The sequence below is a fragment of the Protopterus annectens genome, chromosome 8.part1 (assembly GCF_019279795.1).
Source record: "Protopterus annectens isolate FY-2018-M chromosome 8.part1, PAN1.0, whole genome shotgun sequence".
Lineage (NCBI taxonomy): Eukaryota > Metazoa > Chordata > Ceratodontiformes > Protopteridae > Protopterus > Protopterus annectens.
In genome coordinates this window covers 264418395-264434619 of record NC_056742.1, presented here as the reverse complement: position 1 = coordinate 264434619, position 16225 = coordinate 264418395, and the positions used below count along the sequence as shown (strand labels likewise).

The following is a 16225-nucleotide window of genomic DNA, read 5'->3' as shown; positions in this document are numbered from 1 at the left end:
ATGCTTGCCCCTCTTAAGATTACTCCTAAAACTGGTAACACTTGGAGAAAAGGTAGTGAATTATACTTAATAAATAATGACAATTGTTAAGAGTTGTAGACTTCTTTTACTTCAGGAAATATATATTAATTCACATTCTCTTATTCTGTCAAGGGGTCATGTTAAAAACATTAATATTTTAATGATCGTCTCTGATTATATCTGAAATTATCCTTTATTGGCTGAGAGCTATGGGCTAGATTCACGTGATACAGACTACAATTTATTGTTTCGCTCATTTATAAATTATACGAAGGATAATTTTATATCGAAGTGCAACCACAAAAGGCATGCATTAAATAATAATAATATATTTCAAGACTCTGACACTTTTTTGTCAAAAACAACGTAACTACGAGACTTGGAGAAGCTGAGTAAAGTAGTAACCGACAAATCACAACGCACATGCTCAAAAGGTGACCAATGAAGAAACGGCGCGGACTGGCATAGATAGCTCTGCGGAAGTTGCTGTAGCTAGTTCAGTTTTGTAAACACTGAAAACATGTGTTTGGGATGATCTCTTTGAAAGGCTCCCCAGCGGGAATATTCTGTAAAGCTGACTGTGGTGTTTGTTAGTGTCCGCATCCCTAACCCCCTTCCGTTATTCTAATACATGTCATGTTTCATGTTTGCATTAGATACTTATATGAATGAAAAATCGGAAATTGTACCCTATGTTGATGAAGATGGGAAGTCTTATTTTGAAACTACTTCAAGTGTGACTCTTAATGTATTGTGCACGCTTACATTGGTAACGTATACTGTTAATCTTTTTTTTATCAATTTTATTTGGAAATAATAGAGGTGACCAGTTAAAGTTGAGAATATTTTTTGTTCTATAAGCAGATCAGAAGTATTTGTAGTACCTGTTATGGTATTAACGGTGCGTATGAACAATGAAACCAGAAAAGTGACCCGTGCCTCATGAATATGTCTACCCAAGTGTCAGTATTATCGTCTCAAGCTACAAGTGGCTCTTTAAACCAGAAGAAAACCCTCTCAGAGCTGTTGGGTGAGTGAGCTTATTTTGTTACGTTAAATCGTATTTAGAAAGGTAGAGCAGCAGCAAATCAGACAATAATTGTGAGAGGTTATGAATTGAAACTGGAATGGAAATGTAATGACTTCCAAATGTGTGATACGGGAGGGTTGCTACCTGTCAGGAAATGTCCCTGACAGACAAGTAATCAAGGTCTTAGGAAATCCAGTTATGGTGAGTACATAGAAGATACTTTGAATCTTTCAGAGAACTAACGCATTTTGAAGTGTATTTTCTAATATGTTTACCATTTCACTTGGATTTCCTATCTGCATTCAAATGCAGTGTAAAAATAATATGCTTATATATTTGTATGGGAGTGTGTGTATATGTATGTGTGTGTGTGTGTGTGTGTGTGTGTATGTATATATATATATATATATATATATATATATATGTGTGTGTGTGTGTTTATGATAAGATGGCCATAATTTATTTAACTTTTTATCACCGTTAAACCTCAGTACTGCAGTACTGTACACTGTGACGCCCCACCACTGGCCCAGTAGTCAAGGAGACTCATGGGGGGGGGGGTGATAAATACACACACAGTATTTCCAGATGTAGCTCTCTGCATCAAGTACAATTTTCCTTACGAGCACACAGAGACCACAGTCAGTCTATGGCGGGTGTCTCCCTCTTTCTCCAGATCCCCAATAAGACTCCCCACTGGCACAGCTATAGAGTTGAGATCTCAGCTGAGTGGCCAACCAAAGATTTCCAGCACACTCTCTGTCCAAAGAGTGCTTTGTGTCCCTGCCCAAGTAGTGGACACAGACTTCTTGAGGTTTGTTTTTTATATAAAAACACACACCTGGGAAAGGCTGGCACACGTTTACTAGCTATGGCCCCTTTTTCCCAGACTATAAGGTAGTTATCACTGCCACCAGCCACATCCTTATCGGCTACTTTAAGGCCCTTAACAAAGGATGTCCAATCTTACTGTGTAATGTTATTATTAATCCAAATGGTAGATTGGCCAAGAGCAAGGCTATTAGGAGTGGCCCACAGTGTCCCCAAATAAATATGCAAGTACTCTCAGAACCTAAGTATGTCTCACAAATATTACAGCCACAATGAAAGGTTTAAATATATTTAGTAGTAAATAATAAAAGAACAAGAAAATACTCTGCATATAATCAGTTATGTCAGAGTTCAAAATTACAGGACATATTTCAAACAACATTGCAGGACTGTCTCAAATAAATTAAAAAAAAAAAAAACATCTATATTAAGCTCAGCTATATTCCTGACTATATCTAACAGAATTGTGTTGTTCCTTAGACTGACTTACAGAGCAAGCAGGCAGATTTGGTGAGTGGATGTTCTTGTCAGATCAAAGACAAAATACAAAATGCTCAGTCTCTGTCTCATAGAGTTCTTAAATTAATATCCCAAATATTACTGCTGGGATACTTGCAGAATGACACAATTTCTTATCATCTGACTTTAGTTCCCAGGCTCAGAAATAACAGCATTTACCATCTACCTGTGAAAACGCATAAGAAGTTTTTTTCCCCTAGATTTAAGTCCGATCCTGAAAATCATAAAACAATAAACATTTCCAAGGCAATACAAAAAAACTTCTAGTTCCAGATATTGTTTGCCACTGCACTGAAACTGTGAGACAGCATCCCTTTATTACATAGTCATAAAGTAATTTACATTTTCAGCTATTCTTCTGAAGTTAACTTCTTGTGTTTCATTTTCCATTGTTAAAATATATACATCTAAACAGTTACAATAATGTATATACATTTCTGTTCTAATCTAACAGGGTACACTGTGGATGCATCTTTAAGCGCAGCACTGTACAAACCCTGCTCAAAACACACTTCTGTACCAGCAGTTTGATATACACATACGTTCCAGTACATTTATAACACAAGCATATGAATCATGTTGATATTCACAAATGACATATAACTATTTACAAAATTCCAGATAGCTGGGCTGGCAGTATCTCCTTCTCTGACATACACAATAAGTGGCAGTCTTTGGTGGTCTAGGCTGGATGTGTGGAAAAGAACACATCTCAGTGTTGTTACAGTGGCACAGTGCGTAGTATTACCATTACAGAGTGCTTATCTTGGTGTCTGAGTCCTTGGCTGTGGCTGCATCTCTGTGGACTCTGCATTTTTTTCCTGTCTTTGTAGGAGTTTTTTTCGGGTGCCATGGATTCCTCCAAAACTACAAAACTGTGCCATAAGCAAATTAATGTTCTACCAATTTGCCTTTATAAAGCATGAAGGGTGTGTGTCTAACTTGTGGCAGCCCTGGTTTGCCAGGAGCAATACAAATGTACGTGTGTGTGTGTCTGTGTGACATAAAAAAATAATATTGGTGGAAATATACATAAATCTCCTGGGTAGTGGGGTAAAAAATAAGGCATAGAATGCATCCTAGAGCGTGTAGACTGTCAGAACTTCTGGCAGCCATTATTTCTGACTATAAGTGGCTTAGTAGGGTCCTCAGCCATGGACCTCATCTAGTCCAAAACTGACTCCATTGAGAGGTGTACATAGAGATCAGTAATAATTTGTGTTTGGGCCGGGAATACTGTGGTTATTAATTTCTTTAATTTTTCTCAGTCAAACTTCAGAGGTGTGCCCAGAAAATCTGTATAGCTTGGGTGTTGGCATGGGATGGATTAGTCCTTGTTTTTTAACCTCACTCAGAAATCGTACCTTATGAGTGTGCACACAAGGTTATAGTTTGCCCAGGGCCAGTGTACTGTGTAGAAGCAACAAATTAAAACAGTTGAAATTAGATGTGTGTGTTGTATAATCTAAATCTACAAACCTAAGTCTAAATTTGGATGCAACATGTACAGCTATCACCCCACTGTTGTCTGGAATAGGCTCCCACTAGAAATCAGGACCCTTACATATCCTAAACAGTTTAAGACAGCCACCAAAGAGCACTTTAAAAGTCACTGGTCCTGCCACTGCACTGTCCCTCCTTAAACATCCCCTACTTCTCATACCTTAATCTACTTTCTGCCCTTAACTCAGTCTTCTTACTAGCTCTCTCTAATCTTCCTTGACTACTCTTTCTATTGTCTTCTAAAATCTATTAAGCAAATCGCCTCAGAGAAACATTCTATTATAATGGTCTTGCCTTCATGCAACTACATTATGACAAAACTGGGTTTTTATAACCACCTACCCCAAAAACTATATTCATTTTAATGACACATTTATTTTTATACATCTTGAAATAGTTTTGCTATACTCCTGATTATTGACACTGTATAACATTGTATTGCTACTTAATGCCTTGTAATAATCCTGTAACCTTGCTGTTTAATGCTAATTTATAATGAAAATTGTATAAGATGTTGACGCTTTTCTCCCTGGGCCTCCGCTGAAAAAGGGCTGTTCAGCTCAGTCGGACAATCCCAATCGACAAATGTAAAATAAATAAATATATAAAATATATAATATATATATAATATATGTGTGTAGTTGTTTTCTGAGTGCAGGGAAAAGGAAGCATATGTGCAGCTGATGCTTTCATCCTAGTTTGACTTCAAGGAGTACACAGGAGATGCCTGCCTTTTTGGGTTAAGGTTGAGGCAGCATACTGTGTAGATGTAAGACAGCAACAAATTGAAATATATGACTATGGCCATTTGTCTTTTCATTTCCATCCCAATTCAGCATCAGAAGAGTATGCAGAAAATGACCATCTCTTCTTGTCTTGGTACAGGAAGAAAGGCAGTCATCCCAGATATGATTTATGTGCGCTTTCAAGCATTTTCTTCTCAAATTATGGATAGGCAACTGTGTCATCGTTCTTTAACAGTAACAGAACTTATTTTTTCTTCAAAGAAAAAATGCTTTCCTAAGTCATGCTTATTGTTCGGACCATCACTGGAACAAAGGTTGTAGGAAATAGATAACTGACTCAGCACAGCTCCTCATGGTGCCCTGCAGAGTTCTACAAGCAGCAGTGAGTGGAAGAGTGACTTTCTATTGATTTTAAGTATTATTTTTGCCTACTTCTTTCCGACTGCTTTTTCTCGCCGAAAAGCGAGTTTCTTTAACTAAATAAGCTCTGCAAAGTTGTTTTTCTGTATTCCTGAGTTTTTGCACTTTTAAAGTTTGTTTTTGCTTAGTTTAACTGGTAGGCTACACACTCAAGTGTGCTAGCCGAATTAAAGCATTTACTGTGTTTTTGTACCCAATTTCTGCTACTTTGTAAAAAAAAAAAAAAAAAAAAAAAATTATCCTTGTTTCCCACTTTTACTGAACTAGAATAGTCCAGTCTTCAGGTATTGCTGAGCTCTGGCTGTGTCATAGTTCCTGTGTTGCCCATATCCTTATTTGGATAGGAGGAAGCTTCTTTGTTCACCAGTGGGAGTGGGGAGCTCTGAGCAGCCTATTTGTCCCTTGAGGAGTGGTTCCAGCCCAGAAACTTGTAGCTTATTGGCTGTTTTGGGCCATTTCCTATCCCTTTCTAACCCCCTGCTTTAAAGCCTGCTTTAGAGCGAATTTGCGCATAGCGCATCGGGCAGCACCGCTTAATCGGGTTTAGACTATTCCCGGCTCCACAAAGTCTACTCTTCACTTTTTTCCTTGGAACTGCTCTAACTCTCAAACTAAATACTCTAATCTCAACCTAAAACCCTGCACTTGCTCATATAAGCAATTTTTTATAAGTTAAGCACTAATAAACTAAAAAAGCACTACATCCTCATATAATCCTCTTGAGTACCTCATCCCCTATTGGTCCTTCTGATTCAGTTACAAAGGAGTTCCCTATACTATTCTAGCTTGTCGAAGGGTCAGTTGCTGGCTTCCTCTCTAGTCCAGCTGGTGAATCTGGGAATATTGAGGCAATGTTACAACTGCCTCATGTACACAGACAACCCTCTCCTCCTCCCAACTAGTACAAATATATGTGAGAGATGCAGCCATATAGCCAAACTGGAGGCTGAGCTCTCTCGACCCAGTACTGGCGTAACCAGTCAAGAGGAGAAGGTAACCACACACACCATAAATCCAGTCTCACATAGACCTACCACAACTGCAAACCAAACACATAAACACACAAAAACATACTCGGAGGCTCTAAATAAAAATCTGCCAAAGCAGCAGAGACCTCCAAAGCAGACATCCAAGCAACCACTACCCCGAAACAAATCACATGCAACACATAGTTCACAAAGTCACTGTGCCAAACAGTCACAGCCCTTAAGGCCTAACAGCATACCTGATACACTTGTAATAGGTGACTCTATAGATAGCCACACTGACGTCCCGCTCACCAGGCTGAACAAGGAAAAGGTCACAGTGAGCTGCCTGTCGGGCGCTAGAATCTGCCACATAACACAAGCACCCAGGTCACTCCAAAGCAGGTACAAATATGACTCTTGTCATTGTCCATGCTGGTGTGAATGATCTGAGACGTACCTCCCTGGACTACATGAAAAGAGACATAGAGGAGCTCTCAGATTATGTAGCCCAGGCTGGTATGAACCTGACCTTGAGCAGCATCTTACCCTCACCAAGAATGATGCCACAGTATAAAGACAAAATGATCAATTTCAACAATTGGCTTACGTATTGGTGTCATTCAAAGGAGGTCCAGTGTCTTTCTGCTTGGGATGACATGCTCAACAAGCCACGCTGCTTTGCAAGGGACGGCTTGCATTTGTCACCCCTGGGCTTTCGGACATTGGCAAAGGCTCTTGCCACCCCCATAGTGTCTTTTTTAGGCAAGGCTGAAAAGACAAACCCACCTCCTTAGACAACACAAGTAGAAAGAAACTAAGGGTAATGCTGCTCAATGCCAGAAGTCTCAACCTCAAGATGCATGCTCTCGAAGCCCTCCTCAGTATGGAGAACATCGATGTCTGTGCAGTGACAGAAACCTGGTTTAAGGCTCCTGAGAGCACCCCAGCACTACCAGGTTATACCTCATATCATGCTTTTCGCCCCCAAACCTTGGACCGAACCACAAAAGGAGGGGGAGTATCCATATTCATCAAGGATACCCACAGCTCCAGGTTAGTGGCATTGCACGAAGCATCGAAGACCATCCATGTGCAACTAACAGTGGGCAAAACTGCCTTCCAGTTTGTAGCATTCTACAGACCACCCTCTCAAACTCAGGAACCCCACTCAGCCTTCCTGAAGACACTGGAGAGTATGAAGGTCTCTCCAAACACCATCATATTGGGGGTCTTCAACTATCCAAACATAGACTGGGAGCATTACTCAAGCCCCAACACCCTAGCCCAAAGGTTCCTAGAATTCATAAACTCAAATGTTATGGAACAACTAGTCACCACTCCCACAAAAGGGGAAAACATACTAGACCTGATCATTACAAGCATGGGGACACAATGTTCCATACCAGAAGTATACCCCTCTTTGGTAAGATCAGACCATAAATTAATCTCGCTGGAAGTTCACATCCTGTCCCCACCCCCAGCACAGAAGACCACAGTGAAGAACTTCTCAAAAGCTGACTTCACACTTCTTAAATCCGAAGTGGAATCCTTCAAGGCCCCCGGGCCAGTGGAAACTACAGCCCAATCAACTGAATCCTTTATAAACGCATTCTATGGACACCTTCAGGAATGCATGAACCATGCAATCCCAAATAAAATCAAGACCCATTTCCCCAAAGGCAGGCATCCTCTCTGGTGGACTCCAGCCATAAATAAGCTATACAACAGAAGGAGGAAGCTACTACATGATAGAGCAAAATCCCTAAAAGGGAAGGCATCTCTGATCAGTGCTAGCAAAAAACTACATTCCCTCATAAAATCATCCAAGGCCAGCTTTGAGAGAAAAATTGCACAAGACACTAAAGATAATCATAAGGCCTTCTTTAGTTATGTCAGAAACCTGGGTGGCAACTCCCAGATATGCTCAGAGTTAGTCCATAATGACAAAAAATACACTGAACCCACAGACATTGCCAACATACTGGCAGACAGGTTCAGTGCAAACTCCCCCCCCCCCCCAAAAGGACAAATATCTATTCCAGCAGAGTGTTGCCTCCCTGACATCTCAGATGCCCAGGTGAGAGCCGCCCTCTCCAAAGCAAAGAACACAGCATCAATGGGACCAGACGGTGTTCCGGGCTGCGTGCCACATGAACTCCAAAAAGAGCTGAACCCACACATAAGGCTGCTATTCAATCTCAGCCTTACTACAGGATATGTACCCAAAGAATGGCGTACAGCAACAGTGGTTCCACTCCACAAAGGAGATGCTTCTATGGACTCTGGAAACTACCGCCCCAAAAGCCTGACTAGCCTGGTCTGCAAAGCTATGGAAAGGATCATTATGGAACTCATAAACAAAGCATTGGGGACTTACAGACACTGGATCCTACCCAATTCGGCTTTAAGGGCAGATCCTGCCTCTTGAACCTGGTCGACTTCTTTGAAACAGTCACCAAGGCCATTGATGAGGGTAAGATAGTTCACACAGCCTACCTGGACCTCGCAAAAGCCTTCGACACAATACCCCACTCGGGCATCATAGACAAGCTCTCCAGATTAAACATAAACCCCTATGTCATAAGATGGGTTGCAAACTGGCTCAAGGATAGAACCCACATGGTCAGAATTGCTGGAGCCATGTCAGACTCTAAACCAGTCACAAGTGGCATCCCACAGGGCTCAGTCCTGGCACCTCTCTTATTCGGTATATATTTTTCTGAGGTACAGGCTAACACGGGAGGACTGTGGCTGACCAAGTTCACAGATGACTACAAACTGGGCGCCATAATTGACTCTCCAGCTGACACAAGCATCCTCCAAAAGGGACTCTTAGAAACAGATAACTGGTGCCAGAGCCATGGCCTTAAACTAAACGCCAAAAAGTGTATAGTCATACCCTTTGGGAAAAACAAAGTGCCCACAAATTACCACATAGGTGGTAATCCATTAAGTACGGAAGAATTAATTGGGGACCTAGGGACCCAAGTTGATAGTAATCTCTCCTTTGACAATCACATTGCCAAAGTGGTTAGAAAGACCTTCTATATAGCCCATCTTATGATTCACATCTAGATCAAGGGAGGTCATTGTGCCCCTGTACTCTTCCCTCATCAGGCCCATAATTGAGTACAATGCCCCATTTGGGATGTACCTTACCCGACACTTGCAGCAACTAGAAAGACCCCAAAAGTACCTCACAAAGAGGATCAAGGGGCTCAAACTAATGCCATATGCTGCTAGGCTAAAGAAACTCCAGCTCTACTCAGTTGCATACCGCCTACTCAGAGGCGATCTATGCCTGACGTAGAAAGCCATGTCCAACCCGGAATTAATGGACATGCTCCACCTCAGAAAATCCAAATCCCTTAGAGCTACGCGATCAAGACAATTGAACCTCAGCACAGAAATAAATAGGACATGCTGGAGGGACAGATTCATAACCCAGAGGCTCCCTTATCCCAGTCCATGTTAGGCAGAACCCCTCACTGACTCTCTTCAAGAGGAATCTTGACGAGTGGATGGGAGATCATAGGTTCACCCTGGGGGTCACTTCTATGTCACTGCTAGACAGAGGCACAGTAAACTAACCTTAAAAAGGGCACAGTAAACTCATTCCAAGGGGTGGGTAAAGCCAAACACACTCTGGCAAGGCTTGTAAATGCCCTACGGCAGATAGCCTAGTATGAACCTATGAACCTAAAAAAAAAATCTGTAAAATGTGCTATTAATGTCTGGTGGCCTTGTGGCCGCCATACCCCAAGCTTAAGTAGTTCTTTCTTGGGTAGTTATTACAGTATAGTTTTTGTCCATTTGGGGTACATTGAAAGGATGCAGAAAAATGCTATCAAGTACGACTGTGTGTGAAAACAAAACAAAAATATTCCAGATAATATGAGAAGGCAAGAATATGAGGAAAACAGGGGCACTGGGGTATGAGCCAGAGTGGCAGTCAGTAGCAGTGGAAGGGAGTGGAGTGCGATGGAACACTTTGCCTAAGGATGCATATCACTTAAGGCTGCCCATGTACATGTGTATGGCATTTAAAAACTGGTGCTCCTGGGCATGGCTTGCTAAAAGGGGTGTGAATACCCTAGGGCAAGGGGTGTGTCTTAGGTCTGCAGGGGTGTGTGGTTTATTTATTAGAAATGTAAGGATGAAGAAATGGCAACCCTATGGCTGCCTCATGCTTTTCCCCTGCTTTGTGAATATACCACCACCAGATCTAGACATCTAATACACGTATATCTATCATCCTATTAGCCCAAGAAAACTGGACCAAGCCAAACATAATGTGAGGGGGCAAAGGCCTAAAAATGGATATATTTTAAATATCGCTCTTGTAAACTTTAAAAAGTTGAGAGAATAACAGGTTTTGTATTCAACATACATTCTCTTTTTTTCTCAATTTTTTTTAATTTTTCAAGTACATTTGAATGAATTCCATAGTATTTTTACATACCATCTTAAATAACATTGTACACTATTTACATTGGCTTGACACTATAAACAGATCTTCATGTATACAGTTACTTTATAAGTATGTCCAATCCATTATCAGAGTGTCTGATCAATTATTGTACAGTGTCCATCAACGATAAGACTTTTCCCCAAAGATTGTTGATAAATGGCTTTGGCTAAATTATTAGTTCTTTAATTTTAATTTACAATAATGCTGTGGTCTTCAGTAGGCTGTAGAAGTCTTCCAAAGTTGGTATTGTGTTTGTATTCCATCTTCTTGTTATACACTTCCTTGAAATTGCAAGTATAGTCCATACTAGAAACATGTTTGACCTATTCAAATGAGGACCTTCATTCACATTTAATAATACGAGAGCTTTAGTTAAATAAAATGATTCATTAAATAAAGCTTGTAGAAAGTTATTAATGCCATTCCAAAATGACTTAATTTTAACACAATCAAAGAAAATGTGGTTCCAGTCTGTATTATGTACTTATATGACGATAAAAAGGGGAACACACTAGTGAAATAAATGCCTCTCCACTCAGACAAATATATTAAGTAGTAAAAATATGGCAGGGGCAACCATGCAGCAGCAAAATACGAACTTTTACTGTTGAAATACGAACTTCCACTGTTAACACAAAATCCAGACTTTATTGGTGTACACGGTAAGTGCTTTCACATTCGCTTCATCAGACCAAGACACACCTATCACAAAACTCAGTCTTTATATATTATCTTAAGATTAATTAATTGAATAATGATTAATTAACATATTGTTATATAAAATGTATACAATATATAGATAAAATTCTGTTTGTTTAAAACTTGACTATTGCAAATGTATTCATCATATAAAATAAGTAGAACTGGGCAGAAAAATACATATATAAAACTTGTATAAAATAGTATAAATACAAAAAGAAAATATGGGATGTGTATGTGAGAATAACCTGCTTACATTGAGATAGGGAATGTGAAGTGATTAATCTACTCTGTTTAGAGGAAAAAACTATAATCTACGGGATTTCAAAATGGGTTTAATGGAGGCTCTTTCGTTGAGTCCTTTGCCTCTGTCTGCTCTTAACCTTAGAATCCAGTTTATCTCCTTCTTTTCCGTACCATTTCTGATGTCATCTTGTCTAATTATGGTTGTAACTGTGCTATGACCATGAAACTAAAATTATGAGAGTCACCCTGGCTTATTACATGTTTGGTTAAAGCATTGTTGATATGTTTGATTCTTATTGTATATAGATGTTCTCTGATTCTAGTTCTAAAAGTCCTGTTGGTTTTTCCAACATAAAATGCTGAACATGTATCACATACTGCCAGGTAGACTATATGTGAAGTTTTACAGTCGGCATTGACATGAAACCTATATTCTCTACCAGTATCTGGATGAATAAATTTAGCTGTAGTATTTATAAACCTACAAAAATTACATTTTCCACAAGGCACCGTTCCTATTTCCCCTATGTAGGTATCCTTGTGTATGGACTGACATAATAACTTCTTCAAATTGGGTTTATTTTTAAATCTAAAGACTGGTCTCTCTCTTACGATGTTCTTAAAATTATTGTTGGTGGTAAGTATTTTCCAATGATTGTTTATTATGTCAAATATTGCCCCATTATCATTAGTGTAAAACATGGGAATCTTGATGTAAGTGAAGTAATTCCTTGTTTCACTAATTAAATTTACTTTATTGGAAAAATATGGGGCCGCTCTATCTTCTCTTAAAACATTTAAATCTAACAACCCTCTTTTTATTTCTATTTCATTATATCCTCTGTTAAGTAGTCTGTTCTTAAATCTTGCTAACTCTTCTTGATATCCCACATCCGTTGCATTTAATCTGGAAATCCTCATTCCTTGCCCTGTGGATTTGTATTGTATACATTTTATATAACAATATGTTAATTAGTCATTATTCAATTAATTAATAATCTTAAGATACTATATAAAGACTGAGTTTTGTGATAGGTGTGTCTTGGTCTGATGAAGCGACTGTGAAAACGCTTACCATGTACACCAATAAAGTCTGGATTTTGTGTTAACAGTGGAAGTTCGTATTTCAACAGTAAAAGTTCATATTTTGCTGCTGCATGGTTGCCTCTGCCATATTTTTACTACTTATTACTTCAGTGTATTGTGTACTTGCTCACATCTCCAACATATTCCTTTTATGGAAGAACTCATTTTACTGATTCTATCTGGGGTTAAGAATGCTCTGTGCAAGCATTTCCAATTAAAAACTTTCCAGTATTGTGTAAAGGATGTATATTTTATCGATAATTGACGATACTAAAATATCTTATTAACTGTATTGAGTGTCCTTTTGTTATATATTTCCAATATGAGGTTTTGGGTGCTGTTTTATAGTTTATCAATATTTTGTAAAATTTTGAAATACTGTTTCCCATGTCAAAGTTATTATTATATATATATATATATATATATATATATATATATATATATATATATGATTTCATATATGTATTTTTGTAAATTTAGGTTTTTTTTAAATTATGAATTGTTAGTTATTCTACTTAGAATATGACAGAATACTCTGTAAAGTTAGCCAGTTCTGTTGTGGAATTTTGTATGTTTTTATTACTTGCATATCTAAAACTTTTAGTTCTTTGATACATTGGAGCCAACAAATCCTTTCTGTTCCCAAGAATTAATTTCTTTATATATGTTATGTGGAACGTTCTTTGAGACTGTAAATGGTGTTAAAAAATCAAAGCAGATTTTTTAAAATCTGTATTTGCATTAATAATTTTCCTAAATGAGTCAATGTAATAATTAATCATACGAGTTGTAGTGGGTTTTGTTATGTTATATTGCATACTAATACATATGTACCATGGCAAATTGTTTTTCTGTTATTTGAAATTTTTTTGTAAATCAAATTCATGATATTACAGTTAGTCATTTTTTCCAATTTGCAGAGTAATTTGGACTTATCCAATCTGAGATTGTTATATGTTTCTGTATCAGGAAATTTAATCCTCTCTGTTTCCATGGTCTGATGTGATGTATTAAAGCTATTCTGTTTCTTTTGGGAAACCGTAAACATTTTATTAGGCATGAATTTATTTCTTCGAGTATATTCCTTTCTGGTAACAGTTGTATTGCCAAGACTATATGTAGGATCTTGGGCATTAAAACTATTTTTATTAACTGTAGTTTATCTTCAAATGTTATTATTTTGTACCATTTTTCCACAGAGATTTTAATTGTATTGATGATATTATTGTAGTTTTTTTAGAATAATTCATTATTATCCTTGCATAACTCAATTCCTAGATATTTTAAGGTATATTCTTGTTTCCCTATGATGTGAACTCCCTTAGTCTGCAGTTCTTTTTTAATTTAAAAATAAACATTTTGATTTTGATTTATTGAAATGGAGTCCTGAAGTCATGTGACATTTGTCAATATATCTAATTCTTCTAATGTTTCTTGTATTAGATAATGTTAGTAATATGTCATCAGCAAGTAGCATTACTTTATAATTTTATTGGTCATAAACATCTATTCCTTTTATTTTTATATTGTTGCGAACTGAATCTGCCAATATTTCAATAGCCAGAGCAAATAGAATCAGTGACATGGGACATCCTTGTTTAGTGCCTTTTGTTATACGTATAGATTCAGAGGTAAAAGGACCTAACTTGACAAACACTAAATTATTTGTATATATATTCTTTAGGAGATGAACAAAGGATGGAGGAAATTCAAATAGCATTAGGATTTTAAATAGTCCTAATTTAGGGAATCAAAGGCTTTCTCTATATCTAAGCCAATTGAGTGTTTCTTTATTTTCTTTATGAACATAATCTATAAGATAAATTATCCTTTTAATATTGTCGTGTGTGTTTATGATATATAAATCCAGTTTGATCATTATATATTGTTTTGGATAGTGGCATTTTCATTCTGTTAGTTAATATTGTCATAAATATTGTGCAGTCATTATTTAGTAACGATATAGGTTTATATGAAGTACAGAGGTTTGGGGATTTGTTTTCCTTCAGGATTGGTGTGATTAAGGAATATCTCCAAGAGGGTGGTATTAAAGCCTGTGACTGAATTTATAATAGAGTTTTATGGAAGAGGGATAGTATCTTTGAAGGAAAACGTTTATTTATTTCCATAATTATGCCATCTGTACCTGGAGCATTATTATTTTTACCCTCTTTTATTGTATCTGTAATTTCTTTGTAGGATATGGGTGCTTGCAGATATAGTTTTAATTTTTCTGTTTTTTTTTTTTAATATTAGAACATTTTTCATCTAGACTTAATTGATCAATATGTATATTTTCTTTTTGGAAATGTTCCATATAGTGATTTCTGTAGGCATCAAGAATGCCATCTGTATCAGAGACATTTTTCCCTTTCTTTTCATGGAAGATACTTTTAATGTTATTAGCTTTTGATTGTATTTTGATTTTTGTGGATAAATTATGTAGATATTTGGGAGAAGTGGCCAAGGTATTAATTTTTAGTTTTTCTAAAGCTAAACTAGTTTTATGTATTAGAATTTAATTATATTTATTGTTCAATACTTCTTTCTTTTTCATCTCCAAATGATTTTGATTTTTTTTCAGCTTGTACTGACAAAAGTTTGGATTATAGATCTAATAATTCAGAATCCCATTCTCTGATTTTTTTTTAATACCAAGTTAGGGTTTTACCATATATGTAAGCTTTTAATGAGTCCCATATCATTTTATTTATCTCTGTGGTGTAATTAATATCTAAGAAGAACTGTAATTCAGATAATAACCAGGGTTTGAACTCTTTAATTATGGTTATATATGCTGGAATTCTGGAGTGAACGATTAATGGTTTGTACCCATTTTGAAGTTTTAATATCAATGAATTGTGGTCTGAAAAGGGGCAGGGAGTGATTGAGAAATGATTTTAGAGTGTAAGTCATGGGCAGCAAATATTTTATCTATTATAGTTTGGGTACCAAATCTGTGATCTTGATGGGAAAACCACAAAAGATTTATCATTTTTAAATTTGAAAGTATCTACAAGATGAAATGATTCTACCCTCTTGTTTAAAGTTTTTACTACAGCAGATGTACGCAGCGGCCTTTTATTTGTAGTTTCAGAAATATCAAATTTACAGTTAAAATCTCCTCCTAATATTAAGTTGCCTTTATAATTATTGGAAATGAAATCCAAATGTTTTTTAACAGTTCCTGTTCCAATGCCTGGGAACCAGTAAAGATCGGCTAGGGTCCATATTCTGTAATTATATTTAACTATTACTAATGCCATAAGGCTTTCTTTATCTTTATACTTATAAATGATTTCTGGATTAATCACATTTGTTTTCCATAACATTGTTACCCCCTTTGTCTTTGTCTTATAATTGGATTGCACCAATATCATATATTCCTTAGGATTCTGTTTGTAACTGTCATTTGTTTTGAAATGAGTTTCTTGAAGGAAGATAATTTGTGCTTTGTTCAATTTTAAATATTTCAGTAGATATGATCTCTATCTAGGATTGTTTAAGCCATTGGTATTTAAAGATAATAAAGGTAAATCCATCTTAGGTTATTTAAATTATATATTTTTTGTTTTATTGTGACAAACATTTTCCTCTGATAACTATAAAGTATATGTTTGAGCTTTTAAAGGAAATTATCAGTTTTATACTTTTGAGTGTTTACCAATAAAATAATGTTTTGGTC

General features: G+C 36.9%; 1 protein-coding gene across 2 annotated transcripts in view; it reads left to right on the top strand.

The window, feature by feature from the left end:
- Positions 1 to 467: 467 nt before the first annotated feature.
- Positions 468 to 16225, top strand: part of FANCA (FA complementation group A) — a 2214801-nt gene continuing 2199043 nt past the window's right edge. The window contains exons 1-2 of one of the 2 annotated variants that reach the window (XM_044081851.1): positions 468 to 790; positions 886 to 1051. In XM_044081851.1, coding sequence (XP_043937786.1) covers positions 964 to 1051 — 88 coding nt within the window. In that variant the 5' untranslated portion in view covers positions 468 to 790; positions 886 to 963. Of the gene's footprint in view, positions 791 to 882; positions 1052 to 16225 lie in introns of both variants that reach the window. The other variant, XM_044081852.1, reaches the window with a different exon arrangement.